Source organism: Perca fluviatilis, chromosome 8, assembly GCF_010015445.1.
Source record: "Perca fluviatilis chromosome 8, GENO_Pfluv_1.0, whole genome shotgun sequence".
In the NCBI taxonomy this organism is placed as follows: Eukaryota; Metazoa; Chordata; class Actinopteri; order Perciformes; family Percidae; genus Perca; species Perca fluviatilis.
Window position 1 is genome coordinate 41,413,915 of NC_053119.1, and position 24,101 is coordinate 41,438,015.

The window sequence follows — 24,101 nt, forward strand, 5'->3', positions numbered from 1 at the left end:
GAAACATGGAGGAGAAAGTAAACCAAAACAGCACCCTCAAAAAGCTAGCCAGAGAACTGTCAATTTATTTCTAAAACTACTGTTAACATATTGTTTTCAAACTAATCGGCTTGAACGTCGACTAAAAGTGTTGACACGCATTCAGCCAAAGTAAAATATGTCACTGAGTGCAACGTGTGAGTCGGTTTCTCAGAAAAGGACTCTGTCGAGCCTCTTCGGTGAGTGACATATACACCGAATTAACTCTACGTAACGTTAGTATGTTTATTTAGCATTATCTTAAACAATACGTGAATACAGTCTAAAATGAAAAGAACCAATTATATTTACTTAGGTATATGTATGTAAATACAGTAACGTTATGTCATCTATCTAATCATGCTTTAAGTTGGCCAACATTTGGTTAACTTAGCCAACTTCAATACAACAAAGTAAACACTGTTATTACGATACTAAAACTGCGTCCATATAGACTTGTGAACGTTGTCCTGCTGTTGTACTCCCAGCTGGTCGTGTGGTTAAGAGGCTGAAGCAGGAGGATGGTCAAAGGCTGCAGGAGGCAACAATCCAGCTGTTGGAACAGCAGCAGAACATCTGCAGTCTACTCAGGGAGGTGGGGGTAAGTGAGTGGACTTTAGGATGGGGCAGAACTTGTCTGCACAGCCAATGAGCAAACATTAAAACATTATGATAGTGACATTTTATACTAATCTGTGGACTGAGAAAGAACCCGTAAAAACCGACAGTGTCATGACTGTCAGATGAATGGATAAATACACTGTTGCAAAAGAAATGCTTCTAAATGGGCTAAGAACGCAAATTTCTGCAAGTGCTTCTTGGTGAATTATACATGTATGATACCTTTTAAACATTTGGAAAATCTGCTTCTATCATCAGAGGGGGGACAGATGACGATGTAATATGTTCATATTTAATAGTTGCTGATCTTTCATTAATAATATTTCTTTTAAACTTTTTTTGTAGAATCCAGATCTGTGCAACATTTTCCGCACTCAGAATGGAGAGCAGAAACAGGCAGAGTCTGAAGGCATCTCATCTGCCATTGCAGTTTCACTGCTGGGTGAGTGAGTGTTTGATACTAGGTCTCAGAAATAGTGTCTGTGTTGTACATACATTTTTCCAATGTACCAAAGTTGACACACTCGGAAGCCCAGAGACATCTGCTGCTTTACACATTAATTACAAAACAAGCAGTGATAAAACTATGAAGAAAGAGAAATGTGGTTGTTGTGTGTTAGGACTTTCCAACATCTCATATGTGAGTCAGCTGCTGAATGGCAGACATGACCAAATTCCCATAATCTTTTCAAACACGCCCATCTTTGTTCATTGTTTATCTTCTGGACAACTATCAATTTGTCAGATTTAATTTATTGGCATATATATATATATATATATATATATATATGTATATGTATATGTGTATATATATATATATGTATATGTATATGTATATGTGTATATATATATATATATATGTGTATATGTATATGTATGTATATATATGTATATGAACTACAGGATGTGTTGTATTGTGTGTGGACAGTGTGTGAGCTAAGGCGTCAGGCCTTGCAGCTGGGTGTCCCGGTGGCGGTGCTGTCAGTGAAGATGATGCTGGAGAGACTGATGGAGATCACTGAAACTGAAGAAGTGAAGGAGGAAGAGGACAAAAGGAGTGGGCTTCTCACTTCCTCTCAGAGAGTGAGTATTTGACAGTAAGATTTGATGTTGGCATAATCCAGGGTGAGCATTCAATCAGTACCCTCATGCAAAAAAATATGAATTCACAAATTGTTAACTGTGGACCATCTGAACTTTCACCAGGCACCTCATCAACATGTTGTTGGTTCAGTGAGTTAGTGCAAGTGTAGTGTTTATCCACGACGATTCATTTAGGGGATTGCTTCGACAAATGTTGTGTTCTAAGTCTTAAATCATTTTAAACAGGTCTTAATTTTCCTATGTCCATGTAACACTACCTCTAATGCTCTTTTTTAAAAAGTATTATTCTGTGGTGTTGAAGTTCTTTCTTTCGCTAGTCCAAATATAATTTAGTTGTATTACGACCAACATGCTACTTCTATTGCAGCTTTCGTGTTATCGGCGGGAGTTTTTTTTGGATTGGACCACAGACATAAAACAGATTTTATTCATGTTCCACCAAAACAAGTTCCTTCCTCATACTATTTAGCAGAGGCACCGTGGCTCCGTCCGGAGCTTAGCACCGCCCAAGACGATTGTGATTGGTTTAAAGAAATGCCAATAAACCAGAGCACGTTTTTCTCCCATCTTGGAATGTTGTGTTGAGGAAGGTCTGGCAATGCGAGACTAGTGCAAGTGACACTAGGACTATTGTGTGAGAGAATATGTAAATATGGTTTAATAGGTGTGGCAACAATGGCTTCAGGGTGTCGGGTCAGGACACTACTTCAATGTTCAGGTGAGAGTGTGGGAGAAAAGAGATGCAGAGTCCAGGGCAAAAGCAAACCTAAGCTAAAACATAGCCATCTACAAATAGCTTCTCACTCGCTGCTGCGTTCAGGAGCGTCGTCAGCGTGGGCACACAGAGTGCACATGCAGAGCGCGTGATCAGGCGTGGTGGGTACATAATGGGAATGCATGCACAGGGGCAAGGCCTTTTTTACAACTATATAGGAGGTTGCTTGTATCACGTACTTGTGCACTAAAGTTTAGAAAATTCTGTTTATTATTATTTTTTTATTTCCTGCTGACGTCCAGCAGAAGAAAACAAACAAGGACAAATATACAACACATCTCCTTTGGCTTTCAGCATCTTCAGTCTACAATATCAGTATTGGCTTTTAAAAACCCATATTAGTTTTAATTTATAAAGATCTCTGACTAATATATAGTATTACGTCCTTTCTCACATTTAGGACTACTGGTCAGATCATGGTGTGTCCCAAATCCTCTTATTACACACTAATTCTAAGCAGTTTTTTTTTTAGGAAATGTGACAAAATGAAGTCTACTGAAAACAGCATACTAAAATGCGATCAATTTCTTAGTCAACACTATTCTCCCACAATGCAATGCGCAAAGGAAATGGAGGAGCTGCTTCGTGGGGTTGTGGTGAAACAAAAACAAAAAGAATATTGAGAAAGACATTTTGCCTTCTCTTGGGGGTTTAATTGGCAGTGACAATCACAGTTTCATTTTGTTTGACGCACAATGTTTTACTTATTCTATTATTTATTTCTATAAATTTGGACCCATCTAAAGATTAATATGGTTAGGACTATGTGTTTTTTATCACTGGCTATGCTTGTGCCGTCTTTTTTCTGTTAATTCTTCTGCTGTTCTCAGGTCTCATTTACGAAAAAGATCTTGATCTGTAAGCAGATTGCCTAATTAGATTAAATGTTATGCATATAGTATGCAGTTTTGCTGAAAAGATGCCAATAAATCTGCATTTATTGGCATTTATTATTTATCTGCAGTTGATAGATTTTTCAAAACAATGTCACAAATTCACTTCTATTATAAAGGTCAGCTACACCTTTAGCATAGTGTCTCGATAGCATGATGAATGTGTGCCTTTGTATTCTTTTCTGACTCATCGTGGTTGTGTCATGCACAGTGACTTAGTGTTTTCTGGTTATCTTCTCTGGAGCCACAACTTTAATGCTACGTCACTTCTGCATATTGAAAAAGTGCTGCAGATCTGTTGGTTTCATATTTTTCAGCTACAGTGGCAGCCACAGAAGTCTCCACCATGTGTTTCGCTTTAATTACTGCAGGATTCTTGTTCAGAGTACAGAAAGCATGTCAAATAACACGTCACCAACCAGACTGAAAACTAAGGTTGACTGTGCGGCCGATTTCGGTAACGGCCCCTCGGTTTTGGAACAGCCTTCCCTTCAGTGTGACATCGGCTGACTCCACTACAGCTTTTAAATGCCTCCTTAAAATTCATTTTTATAAGATGGCCTACACTTAACTATGTCTTCTCTTCCATTCTCGCAACACTGCATATTTCATCTTTTTGCTACTCTCTTATGGTATTATACAAATTTTACTGTCATTACGTATTTAAATTGTGCTTGACTTGTATTATAATTTTAGTGTTTTTAGATGCATGTCCATACATGTTTCTGTTATTGACATTCTATCTTGCACTTTCCCTGTTTTATGAAGTGCCGCTTGCTCTAATTTTTGTATGTCATGAGGGTTAGGCTTACATGGCTTTCTGATTCCACATTTATATCCTGTAAATCTTTTAATCTGGAAAGCAATTTGTGCTTAATGCTTGAAAAGTGCAATATAAATACAATTATTATTATTATGATTTTTAATAATAAATATGACGTATATTATAATATAAGTCCTATCCCTGTCCTCTCTAGGTCCAGCTGTGTCTCCTGCTGGAGTCCAGCAAAGAACTGCTGTCACAGGGAGCCCTCTGCCCTAAACTGCTCTGGCAGGAGTACAGAAGAGATCAGGTGTGTGTGTGTGTGTGTGTGTGTGTGTGTGTGTGTGTGTGTGTGTGTGTGTGTGTGTGTGTGTGTGTGTGTGTGTGTGTGTGTGTGTGTGTGTGTGTGTGTGTGTGTGTGTGTGTGTGTGTGTGTGTGTGTGTGTGTGTGTGTGTGTGTGTGTGTGTGTGTGTGTGTGTGTGTGTGTGTGTGTGTGTGTGTGTGTGTGTGTGTGTCCGTGTCCGTGTCCCGTGTGTCCCGTTAAGTTATTGCCTTTGTTGAGGATTTTCAGTCTGAGTTCTACACACATTTCTTAAGAAAATGCATAATCAAGGATTTTTGCCCGCAACAATCACAAAAGAACTCCGCTTTTTTCTGGAAGGACTGTATACAGCTGAGTCAAAGAAACAACACAACTAAACAAGTTAAGATGGAAAGAAAAAAGCAGTCGTTTTCACACGCTTTATTTACACCCTTTACAATTGGTCCAAACTGCCACAGTAGGAAAACCCCATTTTGGCTTTCTTATATAATGGATGTAGTAAATTCAATATTTAATGTGGTGTTTTTACAGAGGCTACCAAAGCTGGAGGTGGTGTACCATCTTCACTTTCACAACATCGTCACTCTGAAGTACATCATAGAGAGGTAAGAAACATCATTTTTTGGGGAAATTTAGTTTGTGCCGCCTTGGTAGGAAACCGGGTCGGTCAGCTGCTGTGGAGCCACAATAGTCTCGAGCATACAGAGATTAATATCACACAACTGTTGGCTGCATAGGATAAGGCAGATAAGTATTATACTTCATATTATTATACTAGTATTTTTACTTCTACAAACATTATGGAAGAAAGCACATTTGAATCTTATAATTAACTGACTGATTAACTAAGTTCTTCAATTTAAAAAAACATGATTTTAAGTCAAGTACAAAAATCAGTTTGCTCAAATTGGATTGATTAAATTCAAATAAACAGAATTTATGATTAAAAATTCAAACTTGAACGTCCAGACTACCAAGAATAAATACGACCTCTGTCCTATCAGGATATCGTCTCAGTTCAGATCTGAATGTGTGAATCCTCCTGGTTATTTCAGAGATAGCAAATCTAACTACATGAATTCATGAAGGATGTTTTTTTTAAAGTAATAACATTCAATACTACAACAAAAGACACTTGGTTATCAGTTTTGTTATTACGATGCCCCTGTGTGGATGTTGTAGGGGCCGTTTTTAAATTGTTGAGTTCAGTTCACAGAATGATTTAAATATTAACTCCACACAAATGAGTAGGTTTTTCCAAGTCACCCTGAGTTTGAGGATAGTGAATGTTTGAAGCCTGGCTGACATGTAACCAGGGTTTCCGTAGGGTCTTTAAAAGTCTTAAAAAGTCTATTTCAAAATACATTTTTTAGACCTTTTAAAAAGTCTTAAATTCGTGGAAGTATTGTGAACTAGGTCTTAATAATTTTAAACAGGTCTTAATATTCCTACATCCATGTAACGCTACCTCTGATGCTCTTTTTTTTATTTGTATTCTGTGGTGTTGTAGTTCTTTCTATTGTAGTTTGAATATAATTTCGTTAGGACTACAAATGAGACCAACATGCAACATATATGGCAGCCAATCAGCTTTCGTGTTATTGGCGAGAGTCTCTTTCGGATTGTACCAAAGACATACAACACTTTATTCTTTAACTTTGGGGAAGTGAAAGTTTAGCGATACTTGGCTTGAAAAAAAACTGAATTCAGGGCTTAGTTGATGTTGTGATAAACGTCTTCATTCATTCATAATGGTCTTAAAAAGTCTTGAATTTGACTTGGTGAAACCTGCAGACCCCCTGTTTAACCTTTGACTCTGTTCTGCCCTCCTTTTGCTTTTCCTCCATGTAGTGATGAAGGAGTGAGGCTGTGGTTGGTGTCTCAGGCGAAGGCTCTGTGTGGTTGGACGCCTCCACGGGGAGAAGAGGACACCAAACAAGTTCAGCGGAAAGTGTTGTCAAGTAAGGACACAGATTTCTCTCAATCGTCTAGTTTTAGTTTAGAGAATTGATCCTGATCAGCATGTCACCTTGAATTTAGTTACCCTGGAAACCAGTTTAATCACAAAATACAATCCGAGTGATAAAAGCTCTGTTAGGGTAAAATACAGATCTGCCACCAAGGCCAGATTTAAATGGCTCGGACCTGAACGCCAGCTGCCTTATTTCAACTGCTTCCCCGTTTCTCTTCAAAGTATGAAAAAATCCCAAAACAAGGTCAGGCCACACAAAGTCGGAGTCAGATGAGAAAAGAGTTTAATTGTGCTCGAAAGAAACCAACACAAAAAAAACCTGAGCAAGTTCCAGAGGCTTACTGAAGATCTCTTTGTTTCACGCTGCCTTATATCTACCAAAAGAGAGACTTTCCCCCAGAAAACCCTCCATGACCACCTTCAGAACATGCTGTGTAACATTGGCTACTTTTGAGTCTAAAGACCCTCCTTTTGGGAAATTCCTCTGGTTGATGTCACTTTGCTGATTCATCTTACGTATAGCTGAGTTTGCGTCTCTCAAAGCCAATGCCTGGGGCATGGCTTTGCGCCCGCCTTTGCCTCTGCGGCCGTGCGGTGGCGACTGAGAGTGGCACTAGGGGAAAAAAAGTCTGTGACTTATATATCAGGCAGACACATTAGACGTCTCCTATCTATGTCACATTGATACACATCGTATATTTCCCCATAATTCAATTAAAACCAGATGTTATCACATTTTGACACAACAGAAATGAAGCTGCCTTCAAATGCGGTTGGAAATGTCAAAATCTATAAATGATCTGACCGCAAACAATAATTGTGAAATATGACTTGTGCTACATTGTTGGGTTAAATAACACAAATGGGCCATTTAAGTGACAATACCACTGCCGCACAACATGAATCGCCGGATTGTTTTGCACAGTTGTCCTTAAAGTGAAGATGCTCTGGATTTTCTTCAATGGATTTAGCTTTTTGTATCATTTGCTGGCTAAAAAATGTCTGAGATTGAAGGTTGTGTTGAGAAACAGACTGGAAACAACTAATCTGGCTGTGTCCAAAGGTAACAAAATCCGACCACCAGCACATCTTGTTTGTGTGGGACTATTTTTAACTTAACTCATCAACCTTGAGGTTGCCAGGCAACCAGCGGAGACTGCAGGAAGTTACTACTACTGAGCAAGAAATACTTTGCCACATAACCACAGTTAAAACCTGTGGTTAAAACTTGTCGTTTCTTACATATTGCCTCAAGAAAGGGTAATAAGAACTATTTTCTTCACAGCACAACATTCTTATTGGTTACTTAATCATTTCCAATCAATATTAAAAGAAGAGATGATGTGTGAACTTGAGCTTAAGTTGTACATCATCAGATTAATTTCAGAGGATTCTGAGGTTTTCTGTTACTTAACTATGGCTGCACGATATCAGAAAAATATGCGATAACATTGTTGTATATGCCGATAATTATATTACTTGTGATAAATAATCAGATATTAAAGTGCTCTCAGTTCTGCTGCTTTCAGTATTCTGCTGAAAAACAACAAACTGCTTGTTGAGTTTAAAACAAAAGAAAGGAAATCATTTCCAATTTTCTTTTATTGAACAAATTAAATTTAAATTGAATTGAATATAAAAGGCAGCACTAAAAAGAATGACAGTTACATTTTTCAAGCATTCATGCAGTTTTCTACTGATATTTTCTTTCAACTAACAATAAATCTCTGAGTGTCTTTCGCGATATGTTTATTGCGGAAGTTGATGTTGCGATGACATTAAAAAAACATAACGATATATTGTGCAGCCCCATTACTAACTATTTCTTTTGTGATCTTAGTGGTTTCTCAGCCCCAGTCCCTTGCTTACTTAATAAAACATTTTATTTATATTATTACATGGTAGTCAAAGACACTTTACAGTAAAACCAGCACATATAGCACATTAAAAACAGATAAGCAATACAACCAACACATAAAACAAGCATATTAAAAGCAATTAAAAACAATAAAACCAGTAACTATCAGGTGAGAAATGTACTTGGTAGAACAGGTCACTTGCAGGGTTATGAGTTTTAACTGCAAAAAAAAAAAAAATGCACTCATGGTATCAATTACACTGGATAAAATGTTCTGCTGCTGAGGATGATGCCAGTTCAAGGTCTTCTGTGTGTTTTTTTTTTTAGCTGTGGTTGGAGTCTTGTTGGGAAGTGGCTTTGAGCTGAGCCAGGAGTCAGCAGCTGCAGACAGGAGGATCTCTCAGCTCTGCTGCTCAGTGCTGGACGACATGCTCTTCTGTGAGTCCCACTTTAACCCTGTCCTGTGTCGATGAAAAATTTAGAAAAAGCACTTGGACTCACACCTCTGGACTCCGAAAGCTATTTTTCTACGGTCTACTTTAACTGCTAAGATGTCTAAGTGTCATTTTAGTACTTTTCCTTTTTTGTCTTGCTTTTAACATTCCATTGTCTGTCTTCTTCAGGGCTTCTCGACACTGTGGAAGAGGGTCTGACGCTGCAGTGTGCTGGAGCAGGAGCTGAGCTATGGTTCTTTGTCTTTTATTTGTCTTATTATTTACCTCTATGAAATCAGATCAGGTCTGGTTGAGATTGAAGTCTCTGTCTGAATAAAAGAGACCTGAAAACAAACGTTACTGCAAGATGTGACAGAGAACATACACAGACATCATTTAGTTATACGAAATAGCAATGTTAGACATCATAGCAACATGTTATATTCTGTACAAATGCCCTAAAATCAATGAAAAGGACTGAACATTCTAATTACAGCGAGTTAAGCAGGCTACACCATTTATAGTGTACATAGTGTCAGAGTTGTATTTAATAGATGGATGGATGGATGGATGGACTTTATTAATCCCAAATTAAGAAATTACCATGTTACAAGCAGCAAATTACAAGGACATACACACATATTCACTCACACACATACAGAAAAACCAAGAAATATACTAGAAATAATAAATAAGATTAAAAAAAGATAACTGAGTATAAAAAATGCCACAACTACTGACAAAAAAAATATATACTTAGAGGGATGAAAAAGAATGTACATGTATATACAAATGTAGAATAAAATGTACAACATTTTTCTAGGTCATTTTATCTGTAATGAACAGTTTGGCCATTGCCTCAGCAGTGAGAGCATGTATGCTGTTAGATGCCTCTGTTTCTTACTCCTCTGCCCTGTGTTTTGTATAGGATTCAGATATTTGATGCTTCACTGTGTGGAGTTTCAGCATCAGTGGATACCCTTCAGCGTTTCTTCACACACTCCCTGACACAGACTCTCACTTACAAGCCTCGACTAACAGGTAAATACTAGTCCTAGACCAATTTTAACAGCTTGATGCTGTTTTTACACGTTTAAAATTTAGCTGTATACACAAAAATCTAGAAAGAACTTCAATCGGTGTCATAAATGTCAGGTTTGGGAAGACTTTGAAATAAGTATCCTGATGTACAGTGCATTAGGGGTGGGAATCACCAGAGGCCCCACGATACAATATTATTGTGATTTTTTTTTTTAACATATTGCGATATTCTGCAGTATATTGCAATTTATGACAATTTTTCTAACATCAAATTATGTCCCCAAAGGAAAACTTTGTCAACATCTGTTTGATCTAAAAGAAACATCTCTCTTTGTTCATCTCACTTTAATTTTATTGCTGCAAAATGGGATTGTCAAGCAGACAAACTGAGCAACAGTGTCATTAAAACCTGTCAGAAATGTTGTCTGTACCTGACAAACTGAACTGTTTTGTATTACAGTCTAGTCCACCTTAATTGTTAATTACAGCAATTGATTTTTATTATTCTAGTGCCAAAATTATTGTGTGCAATTTATATAATAAAAGATTTTATAATGGTTAATTAATCTGAAGGGTAACAACTACATCACATATCCACAGTGTCTGATGCCATCACTCTGCAGAACGAGTGGACCTTTGCAAAAGCAAGCCGGTTGTTGACCTCTCTTTTCTGTAAGGTAAATGTAGACCAGGTTGTACACATTCACATAAAAACAAGCTTTGACACATAATAGGGTACAGGTACAATAAACTGTTTATTCTATCTTATCAAAGAAATATTCTCTGCTCTCAGTCTGTCACTCCTGCCTTTGGATTTCACAGCCATCTGTGGATTTCGGTCCGACAGATGACTGTTGGCTGGTGTCCCTGCAAGTGGCTGACTGCTAATATATGTGCTGTGTTAAGCAATTTTCTTTTGTAACATTTTAATTAAGTGAAACTGCACATAATTTCAGCAGCAACAAGCCTCACTCCTCTGCTGCTTACACAGTCAATGCCATTTCTGTATTTTAAACTGTAGACAGATGCAACAGCAGCAGCAGTCACATTGCTTGAAATGTACAGCCTTCGGCCCAGAGGAACATAGCCTCGAGAGTATTGATTTATCTATTATGATGCTCTTAGCTGCAACAAACAGCTTGCATGCCAGTCTGTCAGTCACCCCCTGTGTGACCCTCCTCTTTTAGATTAGCACTTTTGTATGTGGTTTCAAAGAGCTAAAAAGCTTACTTTAAGTGATTTTTTTTTTTGTGTGTGTGGTCGGCAGGGTCTATTGTAATGAACTAACAGTAACTCGTCCGTATTGTTGCTGTGTTTCTGTAAAAGCTGGCTGTGATCTTCACTGTGGAGCAGCTGCTGTGTCACCTGCAGCAGGTTTTGGAAACCCACGAGGTCAACTGGAAACACGTCCTGTGCTTCCTCTCCACTCTGCTGGTTTACAACCCCTGTGCCCAGAGCAGCCTTAAAGGTAAATACGAGGGAGCAACCGGGGCCCGGGTGCCTGTTGTGTTGGATTCAAAGTGCCAATATTACGAGCTGAGAATGCATTTCTTTCCAACCGTACTTATGTAAGCACACAGTCTCTTTCTGTATGTCTGTCTCTCTCTCTCTTGCTCTCTCTTTCTGGAGGCTATCCTCCCTTACTACTTATTTGGAATACCTACAGTATCTGCCTAATCTTTTTATTTTCTGCTTGTACCATCATTTATGCTGGTCTGAAAGGGTTTTAAGTTGAAATGTAAATTTTATGTTATTACCCTACTTGTATTTACCCTGTATTTATCCGGTACCCTTTGTGTACATATTTAGTTTTTGTGTCAGCACTAGGAAAGTGTTTATTGAAAATGTGTCGGAATAATCCTATAATGGATGGGCCGTGTAAGCGGCCACACACGAAAATAAACAGTTCAATTAATTTAAATATCAGACTAGTGTATACACACATTGATAGAAATCAGATGTAAAAGGGACTTCTAGTTGTATTGCATAGTGTTAAAAGGCTTGTCCTTTCTGTTGTGTTTCTCTGCCTCTACCAGAGCTGCTGTCCAGACTGCTGAGCTCTGCATTTGAAGGCTATGACCTGGAGAACATGATAACTGCCTTCCTCTTGGCTCGACAGGGTGCACTGGAGGGACCGGGCATCTTCCCTTCCTACAGCAACTGGTTCAAGGTTTCATATTGGCTTTTCAGCACTAGTCTTTAAAAACAATAGTGTCTAGACCACATAAAAGCCTTACACTGACACTCAGGATAATAAAACAAATACTTGTCAAGGTGGACAGCCAGTGTAATGTTGAATAATTGTGCACTTGTCTAATTGGCACTCTGCATTATATATCAGAGGTGAGTGGCAATGGCTGGCACCAGATGTCGTTCATTTTTATAGACAATTTTGATGGATTTATTCGGGAGATTTATTTTTCCTGCACTGTTGTATAACCTGTTCTTTAATGTGCAATAAGTGCTTCTTACTTTTCTGGACTGTTTAACAAAGGTGGATTGTGTGCTTGTGTGTAGTCTATATCCACGACGTTCCACTTCTGGGATTGTTCCGTTGCCGCCGGAAATTCCCCTGGATGTCACTCTATTCGGCCAGGTGTCCGTTACCTTCCGTTTTGTTTGTGTTGTAATTTTAAACTCTGGTGGATTTGTGAGGACTATGGTTAACTGCTCCTCAGATCTCTGCAGGGTAAATCCAGACAGCTAGCTAGACTATCTGTCCAATCTGAGTTTTCTGTTGCACGACTAAAACTACTTCTGAACGTACACATGTTCCACCAAAACCAGTTCCTTCCTGAGACTATTTAGCAGAGGCACCGTGACTCCGTCCGGAGCTTAGCACCGCCCAAGACGATTGTGATTGGTGTAAAGAAATGTCAATAAACCAGAGCATGTTTTTCTCCCATCCAAGAATGCTGTGTGGACTCGCCAGACCTTCCTCAGCAGCGCTGTGGAGGAAGGTCTGGCAAAGCGAGACTGGCTATGTGTATTATTAGGGTTGATGATCAAACCAACGACACAACGGTTTACAAGATCATGGCATTGTCTGTTGTTGCAGTTTGTTCTTGTCACAGATAGAGGACAGTAGAGCTAAATCTTTCTTTTTTTTTTTACTCGTAGCATTATTCTTTTCTGCTTTTTCAGATGTCTTTCGGTGGAGGCAGTGGCTACCATGCGACCAGTAAGAAATCTCTGGTGTTTCTGCTGAAGTTCCTGTCTGACTTGGTGCCCTTTGAACCCCCACAGTACCTCAAGGTGACATTACGATTCTGCATATGTCTGACTCTGAAATTATTGATTTATTTCACAAGACATAAGATACATGGTGTTTTTTATGTTGGACAATCCTTTAATGATCCCCATGGGCAAACTGGTTACTAAAATGTACTAAATATATGCAGTATAACATACCATAACTACTTAAAAAACTTGTACACAGGAATATGACTTCATACCCACTATACAGTATGCAGCAGTTTAGAAAGTAACAAGGTTTTACTCATTTTTAAGTACTTGTACTTAACTTCAGTATATCCATTTTATGCTACTTTATACTTCTACTCCACTACATTTCAGAGGGAAGTATTGTACTTCTTACATTCATCTGACAGCTATAGTTACTTGTTACTTTTCAGATATAAGAAGATTTTTTTGGAATAAAATCTGATAACATACAATGAGTTTTTAAAAACCAGTAGTACTCAACATTTTGGGTTTATGATCCCTTAAAAAAAATTGTCAACCTGGGGCTCCTTGTCTTGTTTTCCAAGTCTATAAGCTGTTGGTAGATGGTTTCGTATAAGGAACTAATCAAGGTTCAAACAGGAACAATTATTCAATATTTCACAAAAAAACAAAAATTGTGGACAAGTCTGAAAGAAGAATACACACATCTGTTAACAGAACGTCGTTTTTCTCTAACCCATTAATCATTTTACGACCCTACAGATTTATTTTGTGAACCTTTGCAGGGGGCCCAACCCCTGGGTTGGAAATCTCCAGACTAAACTACCCAAATCCTACTTAGACATATTTGCAACAGTATTAACAATCTAATAATGTGATTATGTTTCAGTCACAGGGCATGTCTTACTGTGTATTGAGTACTTTTACTTTGATTCTTTGAATGTGTTGAGCTGCTAATACTTCTGTTCTTTTACTGAAGTTATATTATGACTGCATGTCTTTAACTTGTACATGTAATGTTTTTTTTTTGATAGTTGGTACTTTTACTAAAGTAAAAGATTAGAGTATGTCATCCACCACTGGTCTGCAGTCTGTACTAGACTACAAAAACCAGAGCAGTGGCTGAAAAATACAGTTACAGTGTAAGCTATAAGAAAACACTAGCAACGGAGAAATGACGCAGCTGTGATTTTCGACACCTCCCTGTCATGTTCACTTGGTAGGTTCACATCCTGCAACCTCCATATGTACCTGTGAAACACCGCAGCCTCCTGATGGAGTACGTCTCTCTGGCCAAGACCAGGCTGGCTGACCTCAAGGTAAGAGCGGGGGTAATAATGAATGGTCCAAGAAGAAGGAGTTTGTCCTCAGTACATCATTACTGCGTTATTTCAATACTGTGTGTCTGTGTGTCTGTGTGTCTGTGTTTATGTTTTATTTACACATGCAGGAGCCAGTGGAGGACATGGGTTTATATGAGGATGTTTCTGGTGCAGCTGGAGCATCATTGCAGGTAACAGTGACGCCCAGTGGTTTGATTGTGTAATGACACCTGTTGATGAATTGTTAGTGCCTCAGCAGTCTGGCCAATTGGAGATGGTGAGGGATGTCTGTAAAGAATGCCCTCATTTTGAGAAGGCTCTTTAATTTACTGAGCACAGGAAAGTGGCAAAGATATTAAATACAAACCTCTCATGCATTGTGGTTAAACTAAGATTTGTAAGTAAGTAAATTATCTTTTACAGATGTGATCATTTTGTGCTGTGTTTAAAACATATTTCAGTATTCTGGTTCTGATACTATTCTTGAGTTTTGTTTGCAATATCAAATAAATCAATATTTAAAGGATAAACATGTTTTCTACAAAGCTTTGAGTTTCATTTAACAGAAGAAGCCAATGTTCTTAAATGGTATCTTATTACAAGAACTTTGCCTTACTAAAATTGCCAAAATTCAGATCAGACATTTGATGCCAACTTTGAGCACTGAACAGTTTCTGAAACTAGATGCTAGAGACATATATTTCTGACCTAGCCCTAGTAAGAGCACTTTGATTTATTCATAGGAAGCAATCCAAATGTATATTAAGATACGTATCTTACCGATATATACCAGTATAATGTTTGTGTGTTTGCAGCCCCAGTGCCAGGCTGTCCAGGATGTGGAGAAGGCAGTGTCTCTGTTTGAGAGCACAGGAAGAATCTCTGCCACAGTCATGGAGGCCAGGTATTCAGTCACATTATCACCTCACCTGCAGCGCTTTCATAAAGTAAATCACAGGATATGAAGGTCCTTAAAACAATCTGGGTTTCATGTAGATGTAAGAACTGAATTGGACAGAGACATGGACAGTTTCCTGACACCTCTGTCCTCTCACAGTATTTTTCGGAGGCCGTATTTCCTGACACGATTCCTCGCTGCTCTGCTGACACCGAGGATAGTGAGCTCTTTCACCTTACTATTATGCTTTGTTTAATCTACACATTCTTAAATGTGAAGTTCTTTTGTTATTTTGTCACAATTCTTCACATCACATGCATAAATTGAAGTTTACCTGTCTTTCAATTCCAGCTTCCTGTCAAAGCTGATGCTCGGATGAGTTTCATAGAAGCTCTGAAAAAGTGAGTTATTATCAGAAGCTTGTAAAATGTGCGTTATAGCTCTTTCCCTTCACCAACTTTTTAGACTTGAGTTTATATAATTTTATCCTGTTGTGTATCTATTGTCTAAATGTGTTCTCTTAACAGATTTAAAGTGGGATAATGGGATCATTTAATTTTAGCATCAGTGTTTTTTTTTCTTTTTGTGCTTGTGGGCCTGTTTAGAATAACCATTTAGATTGTTAAAGTTATACTTTAGAACAGTAGTTGTCAAACGTATCACTCAAAGATTCGCATCAGATATTTATTTCAGGAGCAACATACATTCAAGTTGAATACTCTGTTTTCCGGGTTCACTTTTGTACAGATACCAAACAGTACCTTTTTTCGGTAGCCTGCTTTCTCTCTGTACTAACAAAAAATAGATTTTAATTGTAAATAAGTTCTAAGACCTATTATCCTATTTCAATTTTGTTTTTTATTGAGAAAATTTTTCACACCACACACAATAAAACCCATCCCTACAAACTGTTACACCATTACTGTATATTCAATGTCCTTGACAATTTATTGATCGGTAGAAAATGTATTTAAAAAAAAAGAAAACATTACACTTTCATAAGGTTTTGAATTCATAACGCGAGCTCCGGATGACCTTGGTCTAAAGCCCTGCTTTAGAATAAAGATTATCATTGTAATGATTATTACAATTATTACAATGATTATTTAGTGTATTTTCACTGGTATGACTCTTGTTTGTTTGTTTTCAGGGCAGATAAGATTCCTGCTGCACAGTATTCATCTTATGTGGAGTCCTGCCAGAAACAGAGGCAGCAGGATGGTGGGTTATTCACTCATTTATGCTATACTCCCAAAAATAACCATCATTTATTTCTTCTATTTACTTTATTTTTCAAGTACATGAATCTGATTTAGTCTAGTAATACTAAACTTTAAAAACAACCACATACAAAACAGTACACAGCACAGGAAAAAAACTCTGTGGCAAACAATAGTTTACAATAAACAAGCAATCAATTTAGCAAGATAATCTTTGCAAATCAACACCACTTTTATGATTTTTTTAAGCATAAATGCAATCGCCCGAAGTAAAAAAACGAACATAAACCACCACTAGCTTCCATCCGTTTCCAGCTGATTTCCGGTGTTCGGCATGATGGCGTTTTGTAGTCTTATTTAGCCACTTGTTAGCAACCACCTTTTTGAAGACACGCCCAAGCTACCATATTCACGAATGCGGTATTTACTGCTGTATTTTATGTCATAGAACACAAGGTGACAATCTCTTAAGCTTGTGGTAACCACAGAGCTTATTTCGGGCATCTTACCCCAAAAAAAAAAAACATTCTCTTTTCTTATCATGACAAAGATAGTCTCGCTTTGCCAGACCTTCCTCCACAGCGCTGCTGAGGAGGGTCTGGCCAATCCACACAGCATTCTGGGATGGGAGAAAAACGTGCTCTGGTTTATTGGCATTTCTTCAAACCAATCACAATTGTCTTGGGCAGCCCTAAGCGCCGGTTGGAGCCACAGTGCCTCTGCAAAATAACCTCTGGAAGGAATTTGTTTTGGTGGAACATGGTACGTAGGGAGGCGAGCTCTGGAATTAAAATGGCTGTCGAGTGTGCAATGAGAATTTTACTCCAAAAAATGAGGATGTTTTCCGAATCGACTGGACTGTAGAATGCCAACACAAAGAAAGTGGAAGGTGAGGGTCTTCTGGCACAACCTCTGGCTGCACCAGAACTATCCCGTAAAATTAAAAAACGTAGTCGATATATACTATGACAAAGATAAATGTAAACATAATAGAGCAACTCATGAGTGCATTTACACTGTGTTTTTTTTTTCAGGGAGTGCATTGTGTCTGGACACAAATGATGATCCTCTGGAGGTCCTGAAGATTCAGCTGCAGGAGTTCACAGAGCTGGTTGTTGAGGGAATTGACGGAGGTAGGCAGGTATCGAGGAAGGACACAGTGCAAACACACAAACGTAGTATTCTGCCGTTATGCGATGAGAAAACCTTTAATGATAAGTAGACACTCATGTGGACTTTTTCTTGTCCTTGTCATTGTGCTGCTCAGGTGTAAACAGAGTCTGAGATACAATTTTATTAAGAGCAAAAAGGAAAATGCTCCAGCTTCATGTCTTCTTTGTGTTTCTGTGTTACTATGTTTTTTTTAAATTGTTTTTTAGTTTTGTCGGTTTGATTTGGGGATGCGTGGCAGTCTAATTGTCAAGTGTGTCCTCCTTATTCAATGACACTGTGTAATGTGAGAACCTACCGAAAACTGTCACCCGACTGCAGCTCCCTAGCTTTATGGCGCTTCGTAGTGAATTTCAGCTTATTGTTCAGCTGTCCAGCAAACAGGTTCACTCTCACCGCTCTCAAAGTCGCTGTCGAAGCGTTAGAAGTTCTATTTCCTCCACAGTATGTTCAGCCATGTCATGTGACACATCCCCAAACTCAGAAAGACCTACTACACCATGTGCTGTCTCTTTGAATCCCTCATTTCCATACCTGTCTTGCTGTTCATGTATCCGCAGATATGTCTGCCCAGCTGTCCAGGATCTCACACACTCTGAGTGTCATCTTTCCTGGCCGTCCTGATGAGCTGATTGGACAGACAGTCATCACAATTAACTTAAACACCCCTCCGTCCCCTGAGCTCCACATCAAAGTATGCACCGATGAAATTCACCGTCTTGTCTGTTTTCATGTTTTTATATTGCCAATTCTGCAGTTATTAGTGTTCTGTATGTCGGTCAGTAATAACAGGTATTTCTTTAATTGTCTCCCTTGTGTTCTTAGGTCGTCAACATGATCCTGAGAAACTTCTGCCAGTGCATGTTGGATGCTTCCAGAGCAAACCCTCCTAATAAGTGAGTGATACAACTTCTCAAAAATAAATTATATTATTGCCAGGGTTTGATAAAAAAAAAAAAAAGCTGACAAATGTATTATTAAGTGGCCATTCACGTCCGTTTATCTGCATACAGCACAGGGTGTGGAACAGGCACCAAAGTCATTAAATCCAGTTTTCAGTGCACAGGTCTGGAAATAAACAGATTCCCGTATGTGTTATGAGGTTGCCTCGTTCTTTCTGATGTGTGCCTCACCAGATATTTTTCCGCCTCCCCAGACAAAGTCTGTGGGCCTCCAGGTTCGTCAGTGTGATGCTTGGTAACACACAGTTCCTCTCCAGCCTTATATGCAGACTCTGGGACCTATTTCATAACCAGGTACATACATCCATATTTTAATGCACTTCTCTTTGCATCCGTCTTTTGCTTTGTGTCTCATAACTCTCTCTGTTTCACATCTTGCCTGGGTCTTTTCATTTTTCGACTACATTAAAATCACTTTACCTCTTTATTCCTGAATGCCACTTAAACCAGTGCATTCACTCGTCAGCTTTGCTAACCTCTTCTGTAAAAAAGGGGTCGTCGCTGAGTGCTGCCCACTTACTTGGCCTGGCAGCATTAGTGGTCCATCTCCACGCCTCCATGTCTCACAGTCCTCTGGTTCAGCTGGTCCCGCCCATTCTGCCTACGCCGGTACCTGTTGGAGAAGCTCTCAGCTCGGCGCTGGTCTGCAGCACACATGCTGACATGCTCTTCTGTGTCAGGTGAGGTTTCTTGTGTAGTGGGACGGTCACAAACCGGTGAACCTGACTCATTAAGGAATTGAACGTTCTTGTGTTGTGAGTATGTGATACTGGCACCTAGCCTGGCTGCCACCGTGACTCACAGTCTTCTTGTTGCTGTCCAGGTTGTGTGTGGCAGCTGCGTGTTATGGGATCTGCAGAGGGGACTCACTGCCTCAGCAACAACAGCAGGACTACATTCTCAACAGCCTTTATAAGAAGGTGTCTCTCTCTTACTTGCCATAATGTCATCTAATCATGTCATGAAAGAGCCACTTTTTTCTTGTGTGCTATTTTGTATATATTTGTTTTTGTATGTATTGTTTATGTCATATTAATGTTCAATATGTTTGTTTGTTTATGTATGCACCAACTACCAAGGCAAATTCCTTGCAAGTGTAACTCACTTGCAAGGAATCCTTTGCTGATTCTGATGTAACTGTGTGTTTGTTTAGCTTCTCTACCTCATCCCAAGACTGTTGCCTGAAGCCAGAAGAACTGCCATTACTGCTGGCGGTCCAGTTAGTGAACACCAGGAGGAGAAGCTGCCCGGCCTGTGGAGCAGTGTCACAGACACCAACAGCACCTGGATGAAGACTTCTTGGCATCTGTGGAGGCACCCAGCATTCCGTCAGCTTGAACACACGCCACAGTATCAGGTAAAATGGGTTCACTGGCTTGTATGAAGCCTTGGCTTTGTAAGTGCTGAATGGTGTAAGTGTAGAATAATATATGTTCAGTGGGCATCAGTGAGCAATTAGTACTGCTTTCACCTGCATGTTAAATGAAACTGATTGATGGATTGATATTATTGACAAAAAAAGTAATCCTCAACCATTATGTTTGTCAAGTTATTTTTCTCAGAATGGCTGGCTAATGAGCTCAGAGTACATAGAAGTGAAGACGCCCTGTCAGACCCAGAGCGGTAAGACACACGCACACACACACACACACACACACACACACAAGCTTATAAAACAAACACATCATCAGAATCAGAAAAGGATTTATTGCCTAGTATAATTAATTTTGCCATGGTGGTTGGTACATACATAAACAAACAAACATATTGAACATTAACATGAAAACACACACACACACACAGACACAGACACAGACACAGACTCTCACACTCTCACAGGTAACACGTAACTTTGTGTGTTTAGTCAGGAGTACCAGCAATGGGCCTGCCTGGAGCTCTACCTGTCTCGTCTGGAGGAGCATGGAGGCTGTGGAGGAGACATGAAGAAACTCTGCTCTCATCTGCTCAATGCCATCATGGACCAGCAGTTAAGGTGGGTGTACATGTTTTACTAAAAATCGTACATTGACAAATGTATAAAATACTTTAAATCATAATAGTTTTATTTCTATTGTGTAGGTGAATGCTACTGGCTGGTTTGTGTGTCAGATCTTTTCGATAGAGGTCAGCATTAATAACATCTGAAGCATATGCAGCTTATTGTTAAGAGTACAAGGTGAATTGTACAGTCATTACTCATCAGGTGTTTAAAAAAATAAAAAAAAGTCCAAAATCTATTCCTTTGACAACAAAGTGCTCAAGCATATTGGCAGAGCCTCCAGTGTGAAGACAGAGCAGGCAGAGCGCTCAATGGTGTTTTTTGCCCCCAACTCCTCCTTCCAGGCAGCGCTGCGACCGCTGCCTTCAAGGCATCTAACCCTAACCTTAACCTTAACCATAACCAGTGGCTCCCAACGGTGCCTTCCAGGCAAAAAACACTGATAAACAGGCAGAGGCAGTTGGTGGTTCGATCCCTGGCTGCAATGCATCAAAAGCAACCTAATAACAACACACACGTGCTGAGGAAGGCAGCGGCTGAAATGTCTGTGTGTTTAATAATAAAAATAACATGTAAGAATAAGACAATTTGTGAGTACTTATTCCCTAATAGTCTCTATTGTACTGAAGCACCCTAAACCCTTTAACATAATCATAAAATAAAATAAAAACCTGTAATAAAAAGATGTAAATGTGAATTTCCACCTTTAGTAAAAATGTCACTCTTCTGTGTATTTTATGTGGACAGTGACCGGAGCCTGGAAAAGCTAGATTACAGAGTGTCAGATACAGGGACCTGTCTGCCAGACATCCTGTCCAGGTTACAGGTGTGTACGTTTCATATGTTCTGTTCCAGTTCATTAGACTTATGATGTGGTCCTAAATACATTCATAGTGAAAAATAAAAAAAAATGTGTGTGTGTAGGAGCTTGTCTACGAGATGGAAGTGACTGACCTCTATGGCAGCCGTCGAAGCACAGCTGATGTGTGCGACTTCCTTTTTACATGTGTGTCTGAGAGATGCTCCTCCTTAGCTTCACCGAGCATCAGCACTGAGCTCAGCCTGCAACACACACTGAACACATGGAACAGGTACACACACACTTCATTTTTCATTTATTTGACAGTGATAGTGTTCATTAATCAACAGCAAAGTAACTGTAAATGAGCCAGAGTTAGCTCAGCAGGCTAATTTTCATCCGTTGTAAATGGCCAGTTTTAAAATGGCAACCTAAAAAAATTTAAATACAACAAAATGACATAAAAGCAACATACACAGAGCAACATTCAGACAGGAACAATGCACAACAACAAGTAACAAACAACACATCAGACAGCAAGCAAAAACCAAGACAAAGCTGCAGGCAGGCAGCAAAACAAATATATATCCGCTCTATTATTTAATGTATAGCCACTGAAAACGTTCTGTGTGTGTGTGTCACAGAGTACTGCTGGCTCTCCCAGCAGTGTTATTGATTAAAGTAAAGTCTGATGGGGGGAGGGCGACTCTAGAGTGCAACACGCTGATAGAACATGTCAACCAGCATCAGGTGAGCTGCCAAATTATTTTTCTAATCAGATTTTAATACATTTCTCTTCTGAATCTGATCCGTTGTTTGGAAAAGTGCAGTGATTGTGTGTGACTAAATAGTGCTCATGTCTTTCTTTGTCATCATTTCTCTTCAACAACAGAGGAAGGTGTGTTCTCCGGCCGGTTTGTTGTCCTGCCATCTAACAGCACACCTCCTGAGAGTGAGAATCACTTCACTGAAAATCTAATGATAAATGAAATCTTTGATACATTTCTTACAGTATTTCCACAAGCTCCTGTGAGAAAATCAAGTGGAATAAGTCTGCTGTCTGTGTGCCCTCTCCAGGGTGTGTTATGTGCCAGCGTACGTTGCGGACGCCCACAGGAAGAAGTCAACAAAGCCTGGTCTCAGATCAGTCTACGCTGTCCTCTGCTCCTGGTCTCCACAGTGGTACTGTTTGTTCTCCATAAAGCTAACAAACTTATTAACTTTTCCATGCTGACGTCAAGTCCTACACACTTGGCTTCAACCAGTATGCTTATGAGGGTTTAAAACCGAACACTGATTTTTTTTTATGGGCATTTGGACTTGTAACACTAAGAAAAGCACAGGTGTGAATGATCAAATTAAAGACTGCTGAATGCTTTTTAGTTGCTGTAGTTTCAGGGTCCTTGCATTGTTCATGCTTGCACACTGTCACACAGCCATCATTCAATCAATGTTTTGTACTATGCCAAGGCAAGGCAAGGCAATTTATTTATATAGTAGCACAGTTCATACACAAAGGCATTTTACATAAGCCTACACGTACAAAGCAAATACAACATCAAATTCAACAATCATAAAAACAAAAACAACAAATTTAAAAGACTTTAAAAGCATAGAAGTGTAGCAATTACCATCTCTAAGTGACCTCAGTAAAAGAACACATGGTTGGGGCAGATCGTAAGTGTTTAGGAAGTTTATTCCATAACTGCGGTGCGTAAAAACTAAAAGCTGCTTCTGACCCTGGGGACGGTGAGTCTGGTAATGCGAGACTACGAGGAAATTGACTAGGAACAACAGATGTACATCCTGACTGCGTTATTTTGACAATAACATGTCATGATTGTAATGAGTCTGTACTAATGCAAACCTCGTAAATGTTTTTGTTTTGTGGGCTCAGGCCGTATTTTGATGCTGATTTTGTCTGTGTAGCACTGGTGGGAGCGTCTATCTCCAGTGCTGTTGTCACTGTGGCATCGGCTGTGTGATGGAGAGCCTCTACCAGAGCAGCTGGAGCTCCTCGCTGACTGTAACAACTGGGCCAGCAGGTAGAACCTCATTCTCATAAACCACCATCTCTGAATCTGTGTTCCACCTCACTCCATGCCACTGTTGAAACATTTTACTGTGAGTGTAGTCTATATCCACATCGTTCCACTTCTGGGATTGCGCCGTTGTCGCCGGATGTCACTTTTTTCAGCTGGATGTTCCTCCCCTTCCTCTGTCTCTGTGTTGGCGTTCTAACCTCCGGTGGATTTGTGAGGACTATGGTTAACTGCTCCTCAGATCTCTGCAGGGTAAATCCAGACAGCTAGCTAGACTATCTGTCCAAACTGAGTTTTCTGTTGCACGACTAAAACTACTTTTGAACGTACACTATTTAGCAGAGGCACTGTTGCTCTGTCCGGCGCTTGGGTCCAAGATGATTGTGATTGGTAAGAAATGCCAATAAATCAGAGCACGTTTTTCTCCCATCCTGGAATGCTGTGTGGACTCACCAGACCCTCCTCCACAGCACTGTGGAGGAAGGTCTGTCAAAGCAAGACTATCTTTGTCATGATAAGAAAAGATAATGTTTTTTTTTTTGTAAGATGCCTGAAATAAGGGTCTGGCTAGTCCACAAGCTCTGGCAAAGTGAGCCTACTGTGAGTGTAAGGGAAGAAAAGGACTGACATAATCCGGTCCCCTCTGGATCCCTCTGCCCCCTCATGCCCTCAGCTTCCATTTCCGTGTCAGATTAATCTCT

At 39.5% G+C, this 24,101-nt stretch overlaps 1 protein-coding gene across 1 annotated transcript in view; it reads left to right on the forward strand.

Annotated features, from left to right (window-relative positions):
• LOC120564366 (Fanconi anemia group A protein) overlaps positions 1-24,101 on the forward strand; it is a 27,768-nt gene continuing 3,667 nt past the window's right edge. Inside the window, exons 1-35 of the mRNA XM_039809256.1 lie at positions 1-218; positions 507-619; positions 985-1,081; positions 1,568-1,722; positions 4,389-4,484; positions 5,029-5,102; positions 6,349-6,458; positions 8,655-8,765; positions 8,951-9,014; positions 9,690-9,802; positions 10,403-10,479; positions 11,129-11,270; positions 11,839-11,972; positions 12,947-13,057; positions 14,212-14,307; positions 14,439-14,501; positions 15,126-15,214; positions 15,368-15,428; positions 15,560-15,609; positions 16,359-16,429; positions 17,463-17,561; positions 18,159-18,292; positions 18,424-18,494; positions 18,755-18,854; positions 19,053-19,240; positions 19,384-19,480; positions 19,714-19,917; positions 20,110-20,183; positions 20,425-20,553; positions 21,307-21,385; positions 21,484-21,650; positions 22,003-22,108; positions 22,251-22,310; positions 22,436-22,540; positions 23,288-23,403. Coding sequence (XP_039665190.1) covers positions 158-218; positions 507-619; positions 985-1,081; positions 1,568-1,722; positions 4,389-4,484; positions 5,029-5,102; positions 6,349-6,458; positions 8,655-8,765; positions 8,951-9,014; positions 9,690-9,802; positions 10,403-10,479; positions 11,129-11,270; positions 11,839-11,972; positions 12,947-13,057; positions 14,212-14,307; positions 14,439-14,501; positions 15,126-15,214; positions 15,368-15,428; positions 15,560-15,609; positions 16,359-16,429; positions 17,463-17,561; positions 18,159-18,292; positions 18,424-18,494; positions 18,755-18,854; positions 19,053-19,240; positions 19,384-19,480; positions 19,714-19,917; positions 20,110-20,183; positions 20,425-20,553; positions 21,307-21,385; positions 21,484-21,650; positions 22,003-22,108; positions 22,251-22,310; positions 22,436-22,540; positions 23,288-23,403 — 3,617 coding nt within the window. The 5' untranslated portion in view covers positions 1-157. The remainder of the gene's footprint in view (positions 219-506; positions 620-984; positions 1,082-1,567; positions 1,723-4,388; positions 4,485-5,028; positions 5,103-6,348; positions 6,459-8,654; positions 8,766-8,950; positions 9,015-9,689; positions 9,803-10,402; positions 10,480-11,128; positions 11,271-11,838; positions 11,973-12,946; positions 13,058-14,211; positions 14,308-14,438; positions 14,502-15,125; positions 15,215-15,367; positions 15,429-15,559; positions 15,610-16,358; positions 16,430-17,462; positions 17,562-18,158; positions 18,293-18,423; positions 18,495-18,754; positions 18,855-19,052; positions 19,241-19,383; positions 19,481-19,713; positions 19,918-20,109; positions 20,184-20,424; positions 20,554-21,306; positions 21,386-21,483; positions 21,651-22,002; positions 22,109-22,250; positions 22,311-22,435; positions 22,541-23,287; positions 23,404-24,101) is intronic.